We start from the raw sequence: 25,326 nt of genomic DNA, 5'->3' as shown, positions 1-25,326 counted from the left end.
TACTTACTGTTAGATAATACAAAATTCAGAGTTCCATTTCGAAATTAGTAAATATTTTATACTTTTTACTGATAACTTGATCGTCATTTGGTGTGGATAACTCAAAACATTTTTATATGTATTTCTATAAATGACATCAGTACCAACATCCTCCTTTAATTTAATGATGGTTTCTCGGGAAGGGATAGGTTTACCCGTGTATTTCTCCATAAATGTTTTGAACATAGATGATTAGCAATGGATAAGGTTATATTACATGCAATAAGCATCGTTGTGAGATCAGAGTTAAAGTCTGACTTGATGTATTCATCATTAACTTGATTTTTTAGATGAATATCCATGCTCTTGATATGAGATGAGGATAATGAGTGGTGTGTAATTCTAGATTGGAGACTAAAGGCACATTTATTTCGACAAATCCGACAACCCATCTGTTTCTCATCCGGTAAGTATTTTCCAAATTCCTGGGCCTCCATTTTCAGAAATCCAGACAGAAGGCGACGTTATTTTAGGCATTTTATTCAGTTCTCTATCGACTATCCCCATCTAATATTATTATATTAATATTGAATAATAAAGGCGGGAATGATAACGTTCTTGATTGATAGAAGAAGATATATATTATTTAATCAATGATGCCATAAGTATTTCTTCTCTTCTCCTCGCACGCTTTTCTATTCTTACAAAATTATCACCTTAACTATGACTCACGGGTCACATCCGGCCGACATACCCTTTTGATGGTCCCCAACTCCTTCTGCTCTTTTACTATATAAACCGGCCCTTTGGAATTTATGGATTGTTGAAATTATTTTGTACAAGCAAAAGTTACCCACCGTTAGGTGGGTTAAATTTGAGACGAAAATATGTTCATAATTTGGGCAATTGGAAGGGTGGCTAAAATGTTTCTCCTTCCTGTTGTATTTCTTGTCTTCGTGCTGGATTCACCTCTGATCTTGAGACTGCTGTGTTCTGCCTAATCTTTTTCAATCTTTCATTACTCTGTTCTGACCTTTCTCTTGCTCTTGTGGATGCTGTGTTATCTTTTTAAAAAATCAAACTTTCATTGCCTTTAGCTGTTGTCTCTACACCTCGTGTTACTGCATTCCAGATCCGGTTAGCTTCCATTATAGCAGCCTCACTTTCCCTTTTAGTTAATTTTATAGGGCCCCTTGTTGATGCCAAGACATGGGGTTGCACTTCTGTTCCTGCTACTACTTTTGCCCTTGCTTCAGTCAGGGTTTTCAACTCAGCTGCTGGCCTTAGTCATGATGATGCTTCTTGCTGAGACATCATAGGAGTAGATTCAAAGACCCTCTGGATCCTGGACGTGGAGGTGAGGGCCTCTTTGGTGCAAGTACTGTTTATACAATCCGTGGTCGATTGTTCCCAAGAAAGGTCCAATGATGAGAGAATAATGAAGTTAACCTATTTTTTTAATTTAATGTATTTATCCTTATATAGCTGAATAATAATATGTATATGAATCGACTAAATAACAGAGTATTACAATGCTTTACCTATTTAATTAAAAAAATAATAGTATAAATAATAATAAATCGAAACCTAATGCAATGTTCATAATCTTCATACTGAACTACACCAGTTATCAAATTTCACCTTAAAAGGTTGTTCAAAAGTGGAGATATTGCTGTATACATACAAACATAGGTAAGACGCTTATGAGTTATGATGTAGATTGAACAAGTGAGTCTTTTTGACTTATTTCATCTCATAAAATATACTTATATTTTTAAACAGAGTAAGATTCAGATGGAATTATTATTATTAATGATGTGCAACGAGTAAAAATCATAATTTGTTACTATGGTTTTATGAAGTAAATAACAAGAGACACAAAAAACTCGACTCCTGGGCATAAAAAGTGGAATGTCACTCAAAACTCCTCAAAACCTCGTAACCAGTCAAAACTTGGGATTCTCTGTTTTTCGTTTTCGAGTCCATTTTAACATATAAATCTTCCAGGACTGGCTTCCTTTCTCTGTTCAATTTAGAATTTATATTTTCCTAGAGGCAACACTTCTGTGAAATGTGTACTCTTAACCCCCGTACGTTTAAAAAGTAATCTTTGTTTGAACGTTTTAAGTCTAGCGGGAGTACTCGACATTACTTCGAATTACGCAGTTTATTAAGTACACAATTCAATGTCATCCTCAAACAAACAGACATACACCAAATTTCGCTCCATTAAAATGAATTAATAAATATTTCTAAATGCATGAGGGAGGGGATCCTATTAAACATAGATTTGAATGGTCTAATTTGATTTTCAATCTACTAACAATTTATTCGTTTGGCATGTCCCTTGAAATTTAAGCTTGAACATAATCCCAACTCATGTAGCACTTGTAGCATTTCAGAACTTAAGTGTTATCTCAGTAACTATCATTATCTTCATTGTTTAAATAGTAGTTACATCTTGAAATTTATTTATTGGTTAAAATTTTAATAAGTATTCGATAAATAATAATAATAAGCTGAACATTAAGAATTTAAATGATGAGGAAAGTGATGGTGAAATAGATGACCTTTGTTACTCTCAGTCCTATTTATCTTTTTGAATCACTAGTTGAACAACAAGATTGGAAAATTGGCAACCTTGCATATTTTACACAAGTTATACAGGGTTTTAATTCAAATTCTGGAACTAATTCTTCTCCATCTACTCATACTTTATCTAGTTCGAAAAAGGGTAAAAATAACATTGTTTGGAATTTTTTACCAGATATACGAAGGACTTTAAATATTAGGATTTACAGTCTATGCAGCAAAAATATAAAAGTTTCTGGTGTCAACAGCACAACCTTAATTAAGCATCCATGAAGTGGTTTTAAATTATTTTTCCAGTCTACGATTATGTCCAGAAAAATGATAAGTTGTCTGGGCCACAAAAAGAAATGCTTCATCGATAGACAGCTATGATTCCGATCAAGGGTTTAAAAAATGTATCCATTGTTTCAATAAATTTTTTTAAAAAATAGGACTTTTTTTTAGGGATGACTTTTTAACGAGCAAAAAGTGTTAGAGTGAGTAAAGATTATTAAGGCGAGTAACTAGTGTAGCTCGTAATTTGACGAGAATTTTTTTATAAACTCGATAATATATAACTTACCATAACTTATAGGAAAGATTAAGAAACAGAGTAAAAATTTCTCTCGTCGTATCCTAAAGATAGATGGAGTTCCCCTATATTTGAGGGTGTTCTAGCAATACTACTAAAAACAAGTTTAGTTCCGAGAACTACTCCCTTAAGTTTGGCTACAAGGTAAAAAAATAGTGATTTGAAACTAATGTAAATGTTCATGGGTCTTTTTGGAGTTCTGATATTTTTTCCTATAATCTTAACAGATTTCAAAATGAAAAAAATCGTCAACTAAAAGCAGAAGTAACATATTTTGAAATAAATAAAAGAACATTCTTATTATATATTTATAAAAAAAATGAAAAATACTTCTTTAAATCCTGATATTCATCTTATAAGAAACGGATATAGTCTACTTTTTCGCTTTGAATTGAACAGTTCCTCAAATTTATCAATCTCTTCAAATATTTGATAAATTAAAATTTACATTATGTAATCATGACACAACTATAACCGAAAATAAATTTAAACATATATGTCCATTTGAGAAAACTCCATTTGAAACTCCTTGTCATATAAGAAACTTAATTGAATGAAAGCTTGAACAGTGTATAACAATTCTAAAAAACCATTAAAAAAAAAGAAGATAATTTTCAAAGAAAATAGATTTTATAGCTGAACAATATTTCAAAATAGAGGAGAAGGCACTCAATGAAGTATTTAGTACCGTGTATCCTATGTGAAAACTGTAGTCCTTATCTATATAAATAATTTTACATGATTGCTGTTTTATACGTCAAGCTTTTCATACTTGAGAAAATTGGTTGTAGTTTTAAATTTAAATACAAGGATATCCTTTTGTACAAGCACATTATCTCAATTCATGTTAGAGTCGCTTCCTACAAAACATCGAAAGTAACTATAATTTTTGGCAAAATAAGTTCTTCTAGACGCGTTCAGTTTATTAGTGGAAAGTTAACGGAAGCTGATGGTACTCCTATAAGGACGATCATAATTGTAAAGACCACATTGTACATACTGCATTTAAATATTTCCATTTCAGTGGGGAAAATGTAATTAATGAAGTCAACAGCATCATATATATGATTATGAAAGATATTCATCGCATGGTTTAATCGCTAAATTAAATTCAGAATCTTAAATTTGTTGTCGGTTCAATTTCAATAAAGTTTTACTTTTAAGATAGTTGAGTTTAATTAAATCATTATATAAAAATGCATAATATGAAAGTTTTCAACTAAATTGAATCCTAAATGTTGTTTGCTTCAATCAATCCTTTTTAAAAGATATCCTTAATAAATTATAATAGTATATTTATAAAGCATAAATAATGAATTGTATGATGTAATTGCTATAACATTTATATTGATATATTTCCCATGTACGAGATACTGTTATACATAAGAGGACATCAATAAATAATTCAAGATTTAGATTCATATATTTAATTTTCTGTTAATTGATCCTTGGATCCCAAAAACGCTGCGATGTTGATGGCTTCAGTGACTGAGTTGATTTTATATTCTGAATTCAAATAATAGGAGACTAAGCTATTTTTTAATTGAGCACGATTATAGAATATTTTAAAGGAGAGATCATCTTCTACTTCAAGGCTAGCTGCGATGTATAACCCTCTTGTATCTTGAAGGACTTTTACTAGTGCAACTTTTGGAAATTTGAGTAAAGAGAATTCTGAGGGCAATGATTCTGACAAAAGTTTATCATAAAGTTTATGAGCTGACTGTACTTTTTCCTCTATGAACATTGCATTCTCCAGAGCTTTTTGCCGCTCATTCTCAAGCTGCAGTCTTTTTGCTTTCGATGATGATTGTGTCGGTCTGTAGGGTGGGAGTGGCAATGAGAGATAGCTTGGCAGATTTGGACACCTTGATGGGATGGTATCAACATTTATAGGGATGTTACACGACAAATTGAACGATGTGCCCTTTAATTCTTCTTCGTCCACTTGATTCTTAGGTTTCTTGAAGACTTTTAATTTTTTAATGTGATGGGAGGTTTTGGAGTGGCGGATTACTTGCCATAAATAACGAGATGGACACGAGAAACTGCATAAACGGCAAGACATACTCTTGTTCCCCAAATCATAATTCCACACATCAGTACCTCCGTTGTTAGAGACCCATGAAAATAGGCACCGTTTCTTCGGCATGATCCTCGTGTGAGAGCTATAGTGTCTTTGTTAAAGATCAGTACAATACTGAGAATAAATTGTTTATAACAACGATCTTTGTTTGTTTTTATTTTTACCTTTATTTATATAATCTCGTTCAACCAATCAAATTCGCTCTTTAACCACGATTCCAACAACACAAGATTAATAGAAATACAAGCTTATACCCTTATACCCCCAATACAAAAATATTCCTATCTTTAACTGAGATTTTAGGAGAATTTTAGTGTGATGTCGGACATAAATGTACAGAAAAGGTTCCGTTTGAATCACGTCAAGGATATTATGATAATGAAGTGGAACATTGAATTAAAAAACGTTAGAGATTTACTACGAAGATAGAATAATCTAATAAATTCTATACAAGTATTATTGTTATTATTTATTGAGTTTATTAAATTTTTAGGTACTTAAATTTGGCTATTAGAACCGTTGTCTACGATGATGGATGAAAATCTGGCCTGGAGTATTTGTGTATTTACAAAACTCGCTATCGCGATTAATGGTTTCAGGTGGTCATTCTATCAATTTGATGTATCCCTTGTCTTTCTCTATATTCTCCTGACATTTATTTTTGAAAGGTTCAAGATGAATATCTTGGCATAAATTTTCAACGATAGGTGCACATGGGAGTATCCCTGGCAATCTCTCTTTAAATGCTTGAATGGTTAGCTGGATTGGATTCAAATGTTTTGATTTTGTTGAGTAAACATTATTTTTGACAAAAGTGGATCATTCTTCAAAATATATTTTTAAATTGCATCTTTGTTTTCATCTATAACATTAATATACTCCTGGACTGAATTGATGTGCTTGGCGTTATAGTTAAATGTTAATTGTAACAACTGATATGCAACATAATTGGAAAATGTTATTAAAGGTTTTCGACTGCTTTAATGAAATACCCTGCTCCATTGGTAATGAAAACCTTCACTATTTTGTCTCTGAAATCGGACACAAGAACGTTGCTTATGCTTATTGCAGCAACACATGTAATCATTATACACCTTCCTAATTAATGAGATAAGGACGACACAAAAAATGACCATATTAAGGACCAAACACCGCTGCAGTCACGTTTCGCCGTCGAGTCTGTAATTTCTTCTAATTCAATTAGTATATCCTTATCGTCAAATGCTTAATGGATCATGGATAACACTCGTCACTTCGAGACTTCATTCACTTGGTAATGCAGAAGCGAGAGTAAATCCCTTTTCCAGTGTAAAGTGCTATTTAAAAAAATTTGTCAATTCTCAAAATTGGTTATATAAGTAGTAAAATTGGAAATGTCATAATTGGAATTATTTATGCAACTATTATACAATTCAAAACTTTAATCCTATGATCACAAAAACGTCATGTCAAAAACCTAGAAGAATCTTCTGAACTCAATATATTTTTATATAATTCATCAGCGTTTAAAGAATACATAGCAATTTACATACCCTTTAAAAGATATTATATAAATATAAAATATTAATGAATTTTGAAATAAAATAAGATGAATTCTTTTTACATGTATTTCTATATTAAACAAATTATACTTTATTCAAAGGGAAAATGAATATTAGACTTACAGGTACAAAGTGAAGTGTATCTTTGAATGAACACAATTCAAAAAATTGTTTGGAAATCTATATAATAAGCGTATTATATGGAAACCAATTTTTTATTGTAATATGTATGAAGGAAAATTATAAACTATCAACTTAACATAAGATATATTTTTACTAATATAATAAACAGTTTCATTTATGTTTTTATCAGACCATGGAAAATATAAATATAAATAACGTGTTTATAATTTTGTTGATCTCGGCGATGACAGTGGAAGTTATTTTTTGTGTTTTTATAATATTGAATCTGGTTCTTGGCAATAACAATATTCATATTGCAATTAAGAAGAAATAATTTATATTATTTAACCATTTTACGATATAGCAATTAACCCTTGTATTATTAATGATATTAACCAAAATTATTTATCAAAAACGTGCCGATGACTTGATATTCGATAGATAAAACAGTAGTTTGCTGATCCATAGGATCAACTCTCCCCATGCCTTTGTTAAGAGGATTACCATTATAGGAAAAACACCAATGATCCACGCTGGATCGTATTCATCTTATTTGAACATTTGGTGAGATGTTCATCCTTGATAAATACAAAGTAAGACAATGGGTTAATACTGAATAATTAATGTCATAGTGAAACCATTCATACTTATATACCATTGATTGACAGGGAGTGAGATTGAACATTTGCATATGCTTATAAAAGAAGCTAAGTAACACTGCAGATTTGTTGTGAAGTTATATGTGTAAGTCCTTGTTAGACTAAGATTTGAATTAAGGATATACATCGGAGTAACTCTTGCCTATGTTCTTCTTTCACATTTGTGTTTACTTCCTTCAAAACTATGTCAGAGCTGTACACAGTAGTACTGTGTCGTTCACGAACGAATCGTTTCTAGTGAACGCATTGAACCAATAATTTCTTATACTATCTGGAGGAGCACAAGCTCCAATCGAGAAGTCTGTTTTGGTGATAAACATCAATTTTTATGACAAATTCCTGTTGGTAACTCATATGATCCAATTATCAAACAGTAATAGTTTGTCGTTGTTGTAGTTCTATATTAACATCACGTGGAGTTTTATTTAACTCTTTCGATTTGGGGGTATCATTTTAAATCCCCAAAAATTGTATTTGTGGGGAAAATGATGGACTCATTTCAATTTCACAGCTCAAAATCTCAGTGGATATTTGTTAAAAGGTTTTTTAAAGTAAATCGTAAAAAAAATAGTTGAAATTAATTATTCCCCATAATGTCTAAGTGCAGTGATCGTAGACTAATGATCCAAACTAAGGGCTTCTTTGCGGAGCTCTCTGTATAAATTCGGTGAAAAACTTTTCCATAACATAGACAAAGCATACATTCATGTGGTGTACCTACTCTGTGAAGAATCTCTTAGAAAGAGGGATAATTGTGAAATAAGGATTGAGGTTTTGGAGACGCTTAAAAACTGATTCTATTTCAACTTCAACATTGGTTTCTGTTGAAGTTTCAGAAACAAGATCGGAAGTAGACAAGGAATTCAAATAGTCCAGTACGCTCAATAAAATATCGCACTCATTAGTATGATTATTGTCAATTATGTTTTTCAGTAGTTGAAATGAAAATTCCTGGTTTCGGTACCTGAAAAATTGAAATATACATGACCATTAATACATGTACATTTTAACAAACTAAAATACTAACCAAATTCTAATTGATAAGTCTAAATTAACTTTGGCACAAACTCCGATGAAAAATACATGCGAATCCAAAATTTTACGATTATGGAATATCAATTCCTAATCAATAGTGTCAAAAACCTCATAAACCCCATCGGGTAAGTGAGCTCTGTCCAGTTTTAAATTTAGTTTCTATATTTTAGAAATAGTATCGTCCATTTGGAATACATGAATTTTATTCATAATATTTTCCTTTTCTTTTAAGATCCGAGTCAAAGAGAAAGATGCTTTGCTCCTCATTATTTTGGCTGGCTTGGAAAAATAGGAGGGAATGTTTGAAAACTATGTTGGTGTAGCATCCTTGTTTAATATTTTTATAGAGATATCCTTACGCCAATAGTTGTTCGTATCCTCAGATTGAATTTTATAGTCGAAAAATAACAAATGCGAGTCACATATAGCAGAATATTTTGAAGGCTTCTAATGGATCATTGTTAAAAGAGAGCTTTGATCCAAAGACTTGGTCATTCCTTATCTTTTGGAAATATATGGAAACGTCTTTTCGAGAGAGGAGGATCCTTCTTTTCAGACTTTGCTAGCATGTAGCCACTAAAGCATCCAGGCGCGACAAAAAGTTTTCCCATTACTTGGATAAACTTATACATAAACAGTGTAGTCAAATTTCCTCTGTGAATTGAAAATTAATCCTACTTGGTAGACTTGTTTGGAATGGTTGCTAGAGTCTTCCATTCCTCATCCAAGAATTCATTGGTATAAATTATAATAATAATTAATAACTATCTTATTACCACATACAAATACTGTAAAGATGTAATATTATTAAAATAGCTAAAATATACATATGTGTCAGACAACAGTTGACGTAATGTTAAAAAATACTAGCAGCCTTTAGCAATCTAGCCTGATATTAGCCCAAGCTAAAGTGAGTGACACCCCTGGTGGATAATGTATATTTTTTTGTTTGCTTATAGTTATACCCTATTAATTATTAGAAAAGAGTAATAGTTTGTCGTTGTTGTGGGTTTTAAACAACATCACGTGGTGTTTTATTTCACTCTTCCATTTTGGGTTAGCATTTTAAATCCCTAAAAACTGTTTTGGAGGCGAAAATGATAGACTCACTTCACGATCACAGCTCAAAATCAAAGTATAAATATATTAAAAGTAAATCGTCAAAAATAATTAAACTAATTATTCAAACGGATAAATTTGCCCTTCAAAAATAAAGAATCAAATTTAGGTGGTGCTTGTTAAGATTATATTGTATCAGTTTATTCAAATTATATTATATTTATTTAATAGATATTAATCTTATAATAATAAAATAATTCATTCATTATGGTAAACAAGTGTGTTTATGTTGGGTGTCGAACTGGAGCAGATAGAAAACTTCCTTCAGGTGTCGGACTAAATCGATTTCCCAAATCTTAAATTAATAAAATAAAATAATTCTAAGTAATATATAATATAATTCTAATGAAGGAATACCCCAGCTTGGGAAGTTAACTTTGAGTAAGTAGAGTATTTACACACAATTTTTAAAATTATGTACCATATCGAAAAAAGGAGGTAATGTTTTATTGGAGTTTATTGGATTCCAAATTGAAGTCGAAAGACATCCATTACACATATAATCAACAAGCATTTTTCTGTTAATTGGATGATTGGCAAATGGGAAATGACATGCTGATGACATAGAAGCTTAAATCATCCAACATTTTTAAAGTTTTAATAATGATGTCATATTGATAAGATGCTGACAACTTATGAATTTCGATGAGGGCAACTACATCCTTGTATCGAGATGTTAACAAAGAAATCATGAATGTTAAAACTGTTTTACATGCATACATATTGATCCATTTATGCTTACGAATTAAGGATTAGGGAAATTGATGTAGTCCGACACCTGAAGGAAGTTTCCTATCGGCTCCAGTTCCACAGCCAATATAAACACACTTGTAATATCTTGAGACATCCATGCATCAACCAAGGAATACTAGAACTAGTATTTAAGTATTCCTTGCACCAACTCACCAACTGAAATGTCTAACAAAAGAAGAACTGATTTACCAATCCAAAACACAGCCCTATAAGTAGAGTTACGTCACCGGGCTTTGTCCCTTTGCGATAACTTACTTCCTCATGTGTTTGAGTCACGGACCAAAACATTCAAAATGTAATACTATATTTTAGGTGAATAACTCTACAAAGGCGATATATTTTATTAAAATAACCCCAAAGTATGCCCTCTTGTCGTGCGCCGTGGATTACGAGAATCGTTTTTGAGCTGAGGGGATGACACTTTTTACATTTCCAAGGGACAAATTCCTTGGAAGGCAATGGGTCGTAAAAAGGCAATGAAATCTTTGGAAACCATAATATAATTCTCGATTGTGCTCTAAGCATTTTGTAAAAATAAGGAATTCCAACTCTCAAGCCATTCCAACATTGTTTAAACATCTAAAACCTAAAGTTATATTGCTCACCAAAAACTCCACCACCCATTTTCATTCGGGAGAACAATGATGATGCTAAGAAATTTAATAATTAAGGTAATCCCAAGCAACTTTTTTATTTTGAATTCCAAGAAAAAAAGATCGCCACAGTTTCAGGATGATACATACTTTACTCCTTATTTGGAACCTCCTACTTCCGAAAGTAGAGAAATAGACTTAGTGGACATTAGTTACTTTATCCTTAGATTATAATAATTGTATATATAAGTATCACAGATATTTCTCCTGAGGTAAAACATCTAAAGGAAATAAATACCAACATACAAATGCAACATGGAGTTTATGAAGCAGAAATGAAGGAATTAAAGAAAAAGTTGAAGGAGAAAGATGTCAAACTTTGGGACACAGTACTTCGGTATTTAATTCAAGCCATATAAAATTTTTAAGTTGCAAGTATTCACATTCCAAAATCCACCTTTGGTCTAATAAAATCATTGAGAATTCACTTCAGTTCAGATTCTTTGAGGAACTTTATGTTGTACAATTAATCTATTGTACCAATAACTGTTTGGATCAATTTGCAAAAATAGAGCCTTTGATTTTTTACTGTGTTTAAGTATGTTAGTATAAGAATGAACATACATTTACGAATGCAAATTGCGATTATCAAAGAAAATAGAATAGTTTCTTCTACTTTCGGAAGACGGAGAATGTGTATGCAAAATTAAGTAAGTTAAAGAAATTATTATTAAAGTAATTATTCCATTTTTTCATAATAATTAAGGTCAATAAAATTATTTTTTTAGTATTCATTTATATTGTATTAAGTTCTTTTTGGAGCATTTGATATCTGTCACAAGGGGAGGCTGAAACCTCGTGACGTAACTCTTCTTATAGGGCTCTGGTCCAAAAGAACTCAATCTTTAAAAGAAGGAATCATCAAAAGAACTGATTCACTAAAAGGATATATATCCAAAAATACACCCCGGCCAACAGGTTGTGCAAGTTAAGTGCTGACCCCCAAGTTAGTTTAAACTCTACTTCTGTTTCATTTCTATGTATCATGCACCTCTTTTAATATACTATAATAGACCCTGGTCCACAGGTTGTGCAGGTGAAGTACTGAGCTCCAATGTAGTTTAAACTCCACTGTTGTTGCGTTTCTAAGCATCGAAGACTACTTGTAATATCCAAATACACCCCGGCCTACGGGTTGCGCTGGGAAAGTGCTGAGCTCTAATGTAGTTTAAACTCCACTGTTGTCGCGTTTCTAAACATCGAAGACCTCTTGTAATATCCAAACACACCCCGGCCTACGGGTTGTGCAGGTGAAGTGCTGAGCTCCAAGGTAGTTTAAACTCCACTGTTGTAGCGTTTCTAGGCATTAAATACCTCTTTTAATATCCAAAAATACATCCCAGCCACGAGTTATGCAGGGGAAGTACCGGGTACCAATGCAGCTTAAATTCCCACGCAGTCGGTTTCTTGAGTATCAAAGAACTCTTGTAATATCCAAAAATACATCCCGGGCCATGGTTATGCAAGTGATCTTAACTTATAATCATTTATTAAATCAAATGAACGCTTATATTAATAATGGGTTAACTAGAGAACAAGTTAAATATTATCATTATTAGTGCTATTTGGAAGTTTTATAATATAATGAATGTTGAACTGACATGTGAACTTTTGCATCAAGTTATCTTGTGAATCGGACTGTATTATGGGATATTGCAAGGGATCCTTGATGCTCAGTGAAGCGTCTGTGCAAGAATTTAACCTGCCGTGGACACAGAGAGGGTTTCAGTATATAAGATTGAATTTTTTTATTTCTAAACAACTTGCTTGCCTGAATATTATCACACCACGATATTTCCCCAAACCTTTTAATACAATAATTTGACTGGGCACCCTTTTTGAGAGCAGCCTCGATACCCTTCCATTTCTATTCAATGGCATTCCCAATCCGTTCATCATGTAATCGGGCTGGCTAGAATTTTCAATTTGGTGTATTGTACCGACTGCTTAGTAAGACAGAGAAATTCTGACAAAAAACAAAACCACCCATAGTCTATGACGTCACTATAGCTAGAATTTGAAAAATAGATTTTGACAAAATATGCAAGAACTCATCTACTATGACGACAATATTGAAAACGTGGTTGAAGTCCAACATCAGTCGTACATGCGTTATGGTATAACCTTGTATTTCTATTAACCTTGGAATATAGACCTTATATTTTAATTTAAAAAGAAGTCGATTTTGATTGATTTTTGGTCAATTCAGTTTAAATATTTATTAAGAAATTAAAAAATTATAAGCTAATTAGGTCGTGTGAATATATGTTACAATAATAATCCTACGAAAAAAAATTAATTACTAATGAGTCTATATAACTACATAATTTATATGTCAGGGAGTTAAAACAAGTGAATAGATGCTTCATATTCAAATTAATCGATTATTATTTACCTACTGTAAATAATTATGCATTAGTAAAGCATGGCATCTAAAATGTGTAAAAATAAAGCAGATTCATTTTGTTAAGTCTGACTCTGAGGGGAAATTATAAAAGTAAAAAGCTGGAAATACACTTTTTCTTTCAAATTATGTAAGGCATACAATATTATAATATTGAATATAACTTTTTATTCATTATATTATTTGATAATTGATATTAAAATGGCTATATTATTAACTATAAGTATATTTATCACAAATTATTTATTTAAATTAATCAAAAATGTTTTTTTATTTTTGATTATATTCCATATCACTTTCTCGAATCTGTCCCTGCATATAGTTTCCCATCATGCTCTCATTATGGGACCGTTGGTACCGCTGCTCAAACCTGAGCATATCTTGGTGACACCGGTCGCCTTGTTCTTCAGCATGCATCCCCATATTTATAACATAATAAATAATTTATTTTGGAAATGCTGAAAGTGTTTTAACAATTTATTATATACTTTGGTTTTCATATAAACCTATGAAATGAGACTTGAAAAAAAAATTGAATGTTTATTGTAAAAAAATGGTTACAAATTTAATTTTCAAAGTATGCACCTTCGCCAGGCACACATTTTTCCGATATTTCAGGCAATTTATGGATGTCTTTCCAAAAAAAATTGTTCGTCTTTTGCAAACCAGCCAACGATCCCTTTTTGGCTTCCTTGTGAGAATTGAAGCGTAAATTATTGAGTAGGTGGCTCATCGATGCAAACAAGTAATAACCTGAAGGCGGCATGCCTGGTGAGTAAGGTGCATGAGCAAGAGGTTCCCAGTTGTACGATTCAATAAGCTGGCGGTTGGCTATCGAGCTATGCGGTGGTACGTTGTCATCAAAGAAAATTATCTTGTGTAGCCTGGCATCAAATTTTGGGCGTTTTTGGCGTATACCATGGTTCAAATCGGCCAATTGTTATTAGTAGCGATCCCCATTAACAGTTTGACAGGATTGTAGAAGGTCATACCATATGACACCACACTGGTGCCAGAACACACACAGCATTGCCTTCTTTCAGAAGAGATCTGGCCTTGTGGTCGTTTTGCCCTTGCCTCCATCGTCAGCCTATGATCTTTTTCGTTTCGGATTCTCGAAATAGACCCACTTTTAATTGCCAGTTACTATTAGATTCATAAACGGCTTCCTTTTTATTACGGGCAAACAACATTTCACAAGTAGTTTTTCAATTTCTTTGGTGCCATTCATGCAGTTCATGTGGCACCCATCAACCGATGTTTAAAATGTTTCCCATTGGTTTTAAACATTTTTCAGCCGCCGCATTTTTCAATGGTGTGACGGTCCACATCCAATTGTTTTGTGAGCTGTTCTTGCGTTTGGCCATCATCTTTATCAAGCAATGCTTGCAATTCGGCGTCTTTAAACTCCTTTGGTGGCCAACTGCATTCTTCATTTCTCACGTCAAAATCACCACTTGAAGCACTCTGCTCTGCTTAGGGCATGTCCACCGTAAGCTTCCACAAGCATTTGATGGGCTTAAGAAGCGTTTTTCTTCAATTGGTAACAGAAAATCAATGATGCCCACACGTCGTAGTTTGTAGGCACAAAATTAGCCATTTTTACGACGAAAAAAATGTGTTGTTGAATGAAACTATACAAACAATAGATTAAATATTGTTGACACTTGTCGAAATAAGCATTTAGATTTTTGGACCAGTTTATAATGTCTAAATGCCGTCACCTAGGGATAAATAGCCGAAAGTTTGATTTTATAGGGGATTACCTAGTATATCGTTTTTTCATGTCGAAATATGGTACTGAATCTTAGTTAAACCCTAAAAATATGATTTTTTATCAAAAAACTTTAAAGACTTCATGGATTGAAAGTTTTAATGGTCATATTCGTGTTCTACAGCTTAAATAATAATATTAAATGTGGGTTCCAGCCTGTGGGCCAAAATGCTGTTGTATGGTGTAATTTTTGTACTTATTCTTATTGATAACTTTTGAATAAAAAGGAATTGTGTCTTCAATATCATTTGGATATCTGGAGCAATTGAACAATAGATTGTTCTGCTCCTGGCTGCCATTATGGTAGTCCTAGTGCTTCTAAGGAATCTAATGTGAGTCGTCATACATTTTCATTGAGAGCTCCTATTAAGATGAACAAGTGACTTGGAGCCATGCCAAGAGATACAAAATATTATAAACCAACAAAAAAATTTAAGGTTATGCAGTCAACACTTCACAGCAAATGACTTCATTACCCAATCACTGGATAGGAGACGCCAGAAAGGGAGAGTTATCGAGCTATGGTAGTTCATTTTTCACTAAAATCCTTCCTATACTTTTGTTAAGTATGTTCTTTTTATTAAATATTTCATTTTATGATAGTTTAAGTATTTTAGTATATTTTTTCATCTTTCAGACGCCTTAAAACAGATATTGTACAACCTAAATGGTCAAATCTCCAAAGCTATCTTTCATCAACACCATCAACCTCCAGATAAACGAGAGCATCCACTAGCACCTAGAGACTTCATCTTCAAAATAGTATTTATGAAGGATTGGAGAAGGAAATGTTTAATGAAGAGATTGTTCCGACCGATAAACATCTCTATGACAAGCTTTTTTCTGAATCATTGCTCTCTAGATTCATTTTATTGAAAACTCCAAAGGTTTTTCTAGTCAAAATAATCCATTCAGATGGTAGAGGTTTAGATGTTGTAGCCAGTATCGAAGTGAAAGATGGTATCTCCTTTAAAGTATACCAGAATCATGTAAAACTGAAAACTAACTCTGTGTCACATTGCCTAAGATTTCCTGGGGCTATAAAATCTACAACAGAGGCCATCAATGTTGTTGTGTTGTTGTTTTTTTATCCAAAGAAGTTTATAAAGACGTGGATGTCTACCAAAAGGTTTGTTATTAATTCTTTAAATTCGTCAACTTGGTGGAGATGAGGCTTCTAAGTTGTCATTTATTGTACAACAAATGAATCTCGTCTTTAAATCGCCCAAACAGAGGAAATATTATCCTATGATCCTCTGTATACCCTTAATCTACAAAATATCAATGCTAGCCTTTACAATGAAATTTTTGCTTCAAACATATTCACACTTCCATAGTCAATATACCTTAAGTATATATCCTGTGCTTTGAAAATGGAAACATGGCTACCCCATTCTTCGATTAGCTTCCTCAAGTCAAGAATAAATCCTAAAGAAAGTGAGGAGAAATATCCGACTCTGATCATGGATGAGATTTACTCTGTACAAAGAGTGGAATTTGTGAAAAACCATTTTTTTGGACTTGAAAACAATCAGGCCACTAAAACAGTTCCCACCTTAATGATCAAGGAAGCTGGAGGAAAGTATATGGACGTAATTTTTGTTTTATCAGTATAACTCAAGAATAAAGTCTCTCTGGGAAATTGGATTCACGGTTATTGGATTGTCGGTTGACAACCATACAGTTAATAGAAAATTTTACACACAGTTTTGATGAGGAAAATATTTAAAAACTATAATCCCTCATCTGCAAATTGCAAGACAAATTGAAGAAAGTTTATCACTTAATTGATCCTGTGCATGACTTTAAAAATTTGTGTATTTCTTTTCAACGACAAAAATATTTTTTGTGCCTAAATATTTGCTCCTGGATCGTCAATTCTGCGTCCCAACTTTTTCCACATCGGGAAATGCATTTCATGCAATCAAATTTGGATGTAAAACTAGCTCACAAACTCTTTTTAAAAGTAGTAAATCCTACAGCAATCGAAAGTTGGCAGATTCAAATTTTCATGAATCAAAGATTGAAGCTCTCAAACTCTACTCTAGTGAGAATTCTGAAAATTGATTGAGTTCGTAAGAAGTTACTGGAACATAATCAATGTTATAACGACGCAATCTGGACGAAGGAAGATCCTTCGAGAGTTTGCAATATTTTTGGTGGAATGGGAGGGTAGTGGGTCACAAGGATTAACGAACAATCATTTCTTGCTGTCAAGCAAACATCGTTGGTAATTGCTGAACTAACTGAGTACATTCTGGGAACGGGAGAATTCAATTGGAACTAATGTAGGTCTCTCATGGACACAAGCTCAAAAAACTTCCGCTCTACCTCTCTTCTCCTCTGTATTTTCCTAGACCCACCAAGTATCCACTATTGGCCTACGACTCCAGCTCGAAAACAAGCGTCAGGAAGCCTTGGACCTCAAAATGTTTGGGGAAGAAGAGATCCTAACCGTTTTTATGATAAGTTGTCACTTGAAACACTACCGTCGGTATTTATACTAAATAAATCCCCCAAATTGATTCTTGTTAAGCTGGAAGCAACTGAAGGCAGGGGCTTTGATATTTAGACTAGCCTCAAAATAAGACCTTACCTTTCGAATTTTTCAAAGGCAACATATGCTAAGCAATAGTTCAGTCTCCCACTGTCTTAGCACAAAGGCTAATGTCATCATATCAGTAACTGAGGTAATTACAGCGAATTTAGGATCCAAAGAGTTATTGAATAATGAAGAGACTTATGAAATAATCATGGGCTTATCGAACAAACTACTTGCATCCCCAGACTTGGAGATAAATTCATTCTTCAAAATTGTCTTTCGTCATAAAATAGATGACATTACTCATCAAGAAACCCAACAAAAGGAGATTTTCACTTTGTCTTCTCTCTGTTTGTCCTGTTTGTAGCAAAATGTTAGTACGGCCCTATATTATCAAATATTCCAAGCTGAATTGTCTTACAGTTCCATGTCCCAAGCATCTTAGAACTATGTCTACTGCAGTTACTGTAGAGAGTGGACTACCGTCATCTATAGTTAAATATCTTGAAACAAGGATCAAACACCTTAACAGCAGAGACCTTAATGTCAATCTTATAATCGATGAGATCTACTCTACTAAAACGGCCTTTACATTTATTATCAAATCTGTTGGAGGAAACTACACGGATGGAGTAGCACTTACACTGGTTGCCAAATTAAACGATGAATTCCTCTACAGCAAATATACTCTAATTATGAAAATCTTCTATCAAATCAGACTTATCGTTGTGGCCGTATTAGTTGATAACCTCCCAGTCAACAGGAAGTTCTTCACTCATTTTCTGTGTGGTGACTTCAATTATTCACCCACACAACATCAACAGAAAAGTTCATCTCATCTTCGACCTTGTACAACATTTAAAAAATATTTATAAATACTCCCAGAGGCAAGCATATTTCAGTATTCCCCTGAACCGCCTAGGATTTAAATCATCATTACACTCTACCTTTGTTCATATAAAAGAAATCCACAATAAAGAGTCAAGAATGAGCTCAGAAACTACAATCGAAGCAATATTGTGATCAAGGTCACAAGTGGGAAAGCATTCTTGGCAAGATTTCACAAATATTCTTGAACGTGATGGGCAAAAATTTGGTTTCTCAACTCAATGGCAACATCCGACAGGAGTGTAAAAAAGATCATCTGAAAAGAAGCTCAAATCTAGAAAGGTTGCCAACTTCAATCTGATAATGCTTTAGTTATTAATATTAATTTTTGTTGTGTGTGCATCTATTTGTGAAATAATTAACGTAAAATATATTGTTGATATATTGCAGCTTATTTAGTTTTGAATTCTTATTAATTAACCTATTATGAACAAATATTTACAGATTTCAACTCATACAATCTTTATTGAAAACCCGTATTCATATATTTTCATTAAAAAAAATAACATATTTGTGAACTTCTTCTAAGCCAAATCTTGGAGCACATATTTTCTGGTCAGCTGTGCATGTGCTCAAGACGTTCATGATTAATTACTAGTTAAAAATTATGCGGTATACAGAATTACATTCTATTTCAGTCCTAAAAACTTATAAAGTTTGGTCATTTATGACGGCATTATTGAATGACGTCGTCAAGAATAGAACTTTATATATTCCTTTTTTAATAAGTACAATTACTTACAGTCCTAAGACTGGACTAAAACTCTACTGGACCGAGCAAAAAAGGATTGACACAACACTCGTCGACACCTTCAAAAAAATAATGAACCAATACAATGGAATTTTAATAGTTAGGTATGTTAAAAAGATAGAGAGCGCTACTGATATTTTTATTTTTATAAATGTAATTGTAATAGCCAATGGTGAATATCGACTGTGTAATGGGCATGATAAAAAAAAAGAAACCGGAAATCAACAAGGTAATCTTAAAGCTTTAAGGTAACCCTAACAATGTGAATAATGTTTTGGAGGAGAGACGGAATAATGCTCATGACATTTAATTAGATCAGCTACAATCATCTGTGACAAGAGAGGAAGGAGAAAAGGACATTTGCTAGTTGTGCTGGGAATTGAAACTGCATTTGGGACCAGCACTTCACTTGCACAACCCATGAGCCGGGTTGTATCGTAGGATATTACAAGAGGTCCTTGATGCTCAATGAAGCGGTGGCAGGGTAATTTAACCTGTCTTGGGGCCCATTACTTCAACCGGAACAACCAGTTGCCCGGGATGTATTATAGCATAATAAAAGATGTCGTTGAAGTTGATGCATAGAAAAGCGACAGCTGTGGAGTTTAAAATACCTGGGGCTTGATAATCTTTCAGTGAATTAGTTCTTTTGATGATTCAATTCTTTTAGTGAATCAGTTATTTTGATGATACAGTTCTTTTAGTGAATAAGTTCTTTTTATTATTCGTTCTTTTAAAGATTCAGTTGTTTTGGTCATTCTTTCTTTTGATGAATCAGTTCTTTTGCTAAAACAGTTCAAATTACTGAGTTGGTGACTTTGTACTCCAGACCCGTTCTACGGGTGTGCATAAGCATACATGGCACCCTCAATTGAAAAAAAATATAAATAATAAAAAATATTTTTTTGTATAAATATGTTAAAAATAATGAAATACTTGCTCACAAAACAAATTGTAATGAAAATGGTGACAGTTTTTATTAAATACCGTTGAGATATGAGCATCCACATCACTCTAACTCTAGGTGACAATATATATAAAGGTGAGGCAACAATGTTCTTCTAAGGCAATCTGGTTGGTATTAGCTGACTCAGCTGACGTAGTGACTTCACTGTTGCAGCAGTTCAGATAATTTCTTTGAAGTACACTAATTTAGATCTGTTTATCAAAAATGGCATCATCTCGAGGTTCAAAGCGTGTTTTTGCTATGCCCAGCTGTCCCAACCCACAGGATGCCCAGTATTTTGGATTTTCTCAGAAAAATTTGATGCTCCAGCGTCTTTAGATCTCAGTCTGCACGAGAAAAGATCCAATTAATATTAAGAATGCTAACATTTGTGATAGGCATTTTACATCCAATGAGTTTGAGCGGAATCTCCAGGCTGGCTGAGTTTCTTAACTTAAAGGCCAGGAATAAATTAAAAAGTGATGCAGTCCCCTCACTCCATATTCCCTTTGCTTCTCCCAGTTCAGATAAACACAAATCCTCACGAAATTTTCGTAAGGAAACTGGCGAAAGGAAAGAGCTTGTGAAACAACTATTGGAAGCAAGTAAGGTCCAGGAAACCAGTATGGACCCCGAAACTTAGACTGATAATGAAGGGCTCATGAAAATAAGTAGCGGGATCACCGAGTCCTAACAAGAGCCTTTGATCAAGACGCAAAGCACTCAGATTCACGTGTACAAATTCGAAAAAGGAGTCCAGTGTGAGGAAGCAAATGGGCCTTTATTTTGGGATTGCAATAGCTCTCTCCGGACAACTTTTTATTTGAAAATCCTGTGGATAAAAAACGCCAAATTTATTTCGAAATCATTCATTAAACCATGGATACATTTTCAAAGATTTGGATGGTAATTCTGCAAGTTTGACTAAAGAGGACTTCCAAGACCTTTTTGAACAAGATTGTGGTGAGTTGAAGCTAAATTTCAAAGTGACTACAGAAACCCATCTTGAATGTGATGGAAATGCAAGACAACGAGTTAGAACTGCGGTGAAGTTTTAATCTAACATAATGTCAATAGGATTTTTATGCATCTATGGACACAAGAAATAATCTCACGAGTAGAATCATTCAAATACTTAAAAATTGGTTTGACTATATGAATGCTGGTAGATCATACAGAAAAAAACACTTTCTGGTGGGTTTGTTATACATTTGAAAGAACAGATGTAAGCTTTGAACGAAATGGGGAGGTTAGTTTTGTCCATGAAAGTGATGGGGAAAATTTTCAGCTTCCATTTCAAAAGGGAATTTTAATATCCATTCATTCAACAAAATCATTATTTCAAGATATCAAGGATAATGGAATGAAATTCATTTTAACCACTCATCTAAATCAAGAATGTCTGGAGAATGTATTCTCACGGATTCGTGCCATCACAGAAATATACTCATCCATCCCCAGTGGAAGCCCTCAGAAGACTAAAAGTAATTTTAATTGGAAAAAAACATTTACTTGTCTTAAGAAATCCAGCTGTTGAAGAGGAGTTAAATGATGAGGATGATGACAAAATAGTTACTAAATCAATAACGAGACAATTGTACAAGAAAATAAGCATGATGAAGATGCAATTGAATCATAGGACACTTTAGAAGATTCTGGAATTCTTAAAGCTCTTGAAGCCGAACAAGTAATTACAGCAGATACAGAAGGATCATCTCAAGTTTCCAATGATTGTTCAGATCCGGGTCTGGCTTATATTGCATGATTTTGGGTAAAAAAAATTACAGACCTTTATCCAAATGTAGCGAAAAAGACATGTGACTTCGGATTTTATGAAGAAAAATCTAGCCATTGAATTGGTCTCTATCGGAACCCTTAAGATCCCCTCGTGCGAGTTTTTAAAACATTCCAATGCTTTTCATTGTAACCATGAAGAACCAATTGACAAAAACCCAAGCATATTTGAAAGGCTGCATAATCATCTAATTGAATTATATCCTAACTGGCCTACAGAAGTCATCCATATCCTTTGTGAAAACAAAGACAATAATGAGAGTAAATTACCTTAATAAAAAGCTCAAACTCAATAAAGTTAGTGCTAATCTGAGAAAACTTAGACGGATTGGTCAAGTTGCAAATTAATATTCATTATTAATGTATGTATGTAAAAAAAAATATGTATGCTATAATTTTTACTTATTGCTATTATTTTATTCACCACTCTTATGTTATGTAATAAAATGGGAAATGAGATAATATACATAAAGCATATTAATATATGCTTACATTAAGATTACATTATTATTAATGTTAGTCTTTTTAAATAATTAGTTCTTAAATTGATTTTATTATCCTATAAAGTATCAAGCAAGGATATCGTCAAGTTTCATAGCAATCGAAATAAGTATTAGAAAGGATTTACTTTTATAGATATTAATATCAATATAAGTTAAATATTTTTGCTTTTCATACTTTTTTGGCATGGTCCTAAGTTTACTATTGTGTACTATAAATAAATTTTAATTATATTTATTTACTTAATTTGTGTTGCTTTACAATAAATTAAGTCTGAATTTTAAAATTATTACTTTACAATTATATAGAACAGAGTACTATTTGCCTCAACAGTGACATCATTAAATTTTCCTTCTTTTCTTGATAATGAAAAAACAAATGGGTAGAATTTCCTCACCGTCTCACTTTTATATATATAGTCACCTTGCTCTAACTGTTCACCAAACTGACAAAATCACTCTTCATTTATGTATGGTGTTTTGTTTATATGTTGCTTGGCAATAGTTCGATCACAATCAAAAAGTATAAAGTTGGTCCAAGTCCACAAGTCAGAATATTTTGATTGAAATTTAGCTTTTTTTATATTAGCTTCTGAATTCTTAGCTGCCATTCTCTTTTTTGTTAAAAATCGGATGTCATCATTCTGTTTAGCACTTAAATTTTTACCCATGACATTAAACATAGCAAATGAAATTATTTGAAGAAAAGCTGACCAGGTGTGTCCTTCCTTCACTTTACTCCCACAACGGCGATAATGTCAGAGTTTAAACTGTCTTGCATCCTGTCTATGAATGTGGCAACAAATGAAGCTCTAGGATTTGGTGTGCCAAGTAAACTGTCTTTCTCTTCAGGAGTAGCTGTGATGTAAGATAACATGGAGTAAGCATAAAGACAGGAGAGGTAGAGAAGGTCGGATGGAGTCGACAAACCCCCTCTGCTCATTATGTCGATGAACTCTTTCAGGTCTACATGCTGATTGGTTGGGCTATCGAAGGTTATTGAGTCCGTAGGTGTGTCTCTGATGACCATTAACTCTTGGCATGATGTACAGCTGATCTCTTTCAAAGAAAAACCAATATACCCGGCAACTAAGTAGAGAGCATCCATGAGCTCAGCTTTTACCATGTCTTCATCCAGCAGACCTTTAATTTCTGAAGTAGTCGGACCTGAAAATTGTTATGATATTATTATATTGTAAAAATAAGTAATACCTAAATAAAGAAGCTTACTATTAACAAATATCTTATTTACCTGAGAATCTGACAAGACTCAGAATACGAATATTTTTCTCTGCTTCCAGGATCTGTCTCACGCTGATGTAGTAGATACCTTCACTTAGTTCTCTGTACCAGCCAAACCTTCTTTCGATGGGATCAGACTGGAACATGCCGAGGAGTACATAGGAGAAGTCTACATCTAGGAGAAGATACTCTACCAGATCTGCTGTAGCAAAGCACGTCTGCTTTGTTGCTAGGAAGGTTTCTGAGGCCAGGTGCTTTAATGTTTTGCCACTCGATGAGAAAGTCGACAAAATCTCTCAAGAAAGAGAGGCCAAGTTTGTTCTTCTCAGAGATTGGTTCACGAAGCTCATCACTTTTCGTAGCCAAATCCAGGTGTCTGACGTTTAGGGATATTCTACATAGTCCTGAGCTCACATTCTCCCACATGAGTGCGGTTGAAAGAAGACAAGGTGAATATTATCTAGCTGTTGGTTTTGGTGAAGAGGAGAGCCATTTGCTCATGAATGAAAGAGAGCTTAGAAGGTTGCTTAGGTTCAATCTTGAGGAGTTGAGAAACTTCACTAACTTGTTGAAAATGTCTTCCCAGGTCTCTGTTTCATTCCATTCTTCTTTTGCTCCCAGGATGAAGCTTTAGGAGTTGAGAGGTAGTTGGGACAGTTTGGCCATAGGGATGGTACTACATCTGGTTTGAGGTACCTGTAAAAGAAGGACAGTTATAAGCGTACGTACAGCATCAAAAGGGATGTGTCCTGCAGACTCTGTCTTGCAGGAACACAGCTTTGTCTTCTTGAGAGCCTTGCCATGGGCATTAATGGTCAAAACACAATAAAGATGGGGTCAAAGTAACTAATAGTTTAGTTATTATCTTACCAAACACGTTGCATTGTTTTTTTTTGACCCATCCATGTTGCACGCGTATTTGAATTCATGTTTGCGCGTGCCCGGTCCTACTTACAGGAGTAAAGAAAAAACAAACAAATCACAATCTATTGTCAATTATTATCTTAACAGTACACTTTACTACTATATCATTACAGCTTGTTGACTACGATGATTAAATCTTTTTCTTGATTATGGGTATAATTATAATTATTATCTTTAATGAGGGCTATGATATAGTTTATTTAGTGTAAAAAATTGTAAGACAAAGCCTTCAAAATATTAGATATTTTCTTATTGTAATGATCAAATAAAATAAATGGACGTTTAAGTTTTTATTCAATCTTTCTGTACATAATTTTAACCCGATATTCTCATTAACAGATTAAACTTTGTCATAATTTTTAACATCTCCTTTTTCCCAATATATATTTTACTGGAGAAGAATATACTAGATAAATAAATGTATTTTAAGTCCACTTTTACACCCAATTT

At 33.2% G+C, this 25,326-nt stretch overlaps 1 protein-coding gene and 2 long non-coding RNA genes across 3 annotated transcripts; all 3 read right to left on the bottom strand.

Moving 5' to 3' along the window:
- Window positions 1–6,968: 6,968 nt before the first annotated feature.
- LOC139905964 (uncharacterized) lies at window positions 6,969–9,429 on the bottom strand. Its single transcript, XR_011781135.1, has 3 exons — window positions 8,579–9,429; window positions 7,540–8,515; window positions 6,969–7,470 (listed from the first exon to the last, which is right to left on the bottom strand). It is a non-coding gene; the product is annotated as an uncharacterized lncRNA (long non-coding RNA).
- A 380-nt stretch (window positions 9,430–9,809) lies between these two features.
- On the bottom strand, window positions 9,810–10,674 carry LOC121121630 (uncharacterized). The gene is made up of 3 exons (XR_005865537.2): window positions 10,448–10,674; window positions 10,063–10,367; window positions 9,810–10,000 (listed from the first exon to the last, which is right to left on the bottom strand). It is a non-coding gene; the product is annotated as an uncharacterized lncRNA (long non-coding RNA).
- A 12,547-nt stretch (window positions 10,675–23,221) lies between these two features.
- LOC139905951 (uncharacterized) lies at window positions 23,222–24,573 on the bottom strand. The gene is made up of 2 exons (XM_071889988.1): window positions 23,963–24,573; window positions 23,222–23,877 (listed from the first exon to the last, which is right to left on the bottom strand). The coding sequence occupies exons 1-2, from the start codon at window positions 24,096–24,098 to the stop codon at window positions 23,441–23,443; spliced, it is 573 nt and encodes a 190-aa protein (XP_071746089.1). The 5' UTR covers window positions 24,099–24,573; the 3' UTR covers window positions 23,222–23,440.
- Window positions 24,574–25,326: the final 753 nt, after the last annotated feature.

Source organism: Lepeophtheirus salmonis, chromosome 7 (assembly GCF_016086655.4).
Source record: "Lepeophtheirus salmonis chromosome 7, UVic_Lsal_1.4, whole genome shotgun sequence".
Lineage (NCBI taxonomy): Eukaryota > Metazoa > Arthropoda > Copepoda > Siphonostomatoida > Caligidae > Lepeophtheirus > Lepeophtheirus salmonis.
The sequence above is the reverse complement of the archived record's forward strand: the minus strand, read 5'-3'. Positions and strand labels throughout refer to the sequence as shown.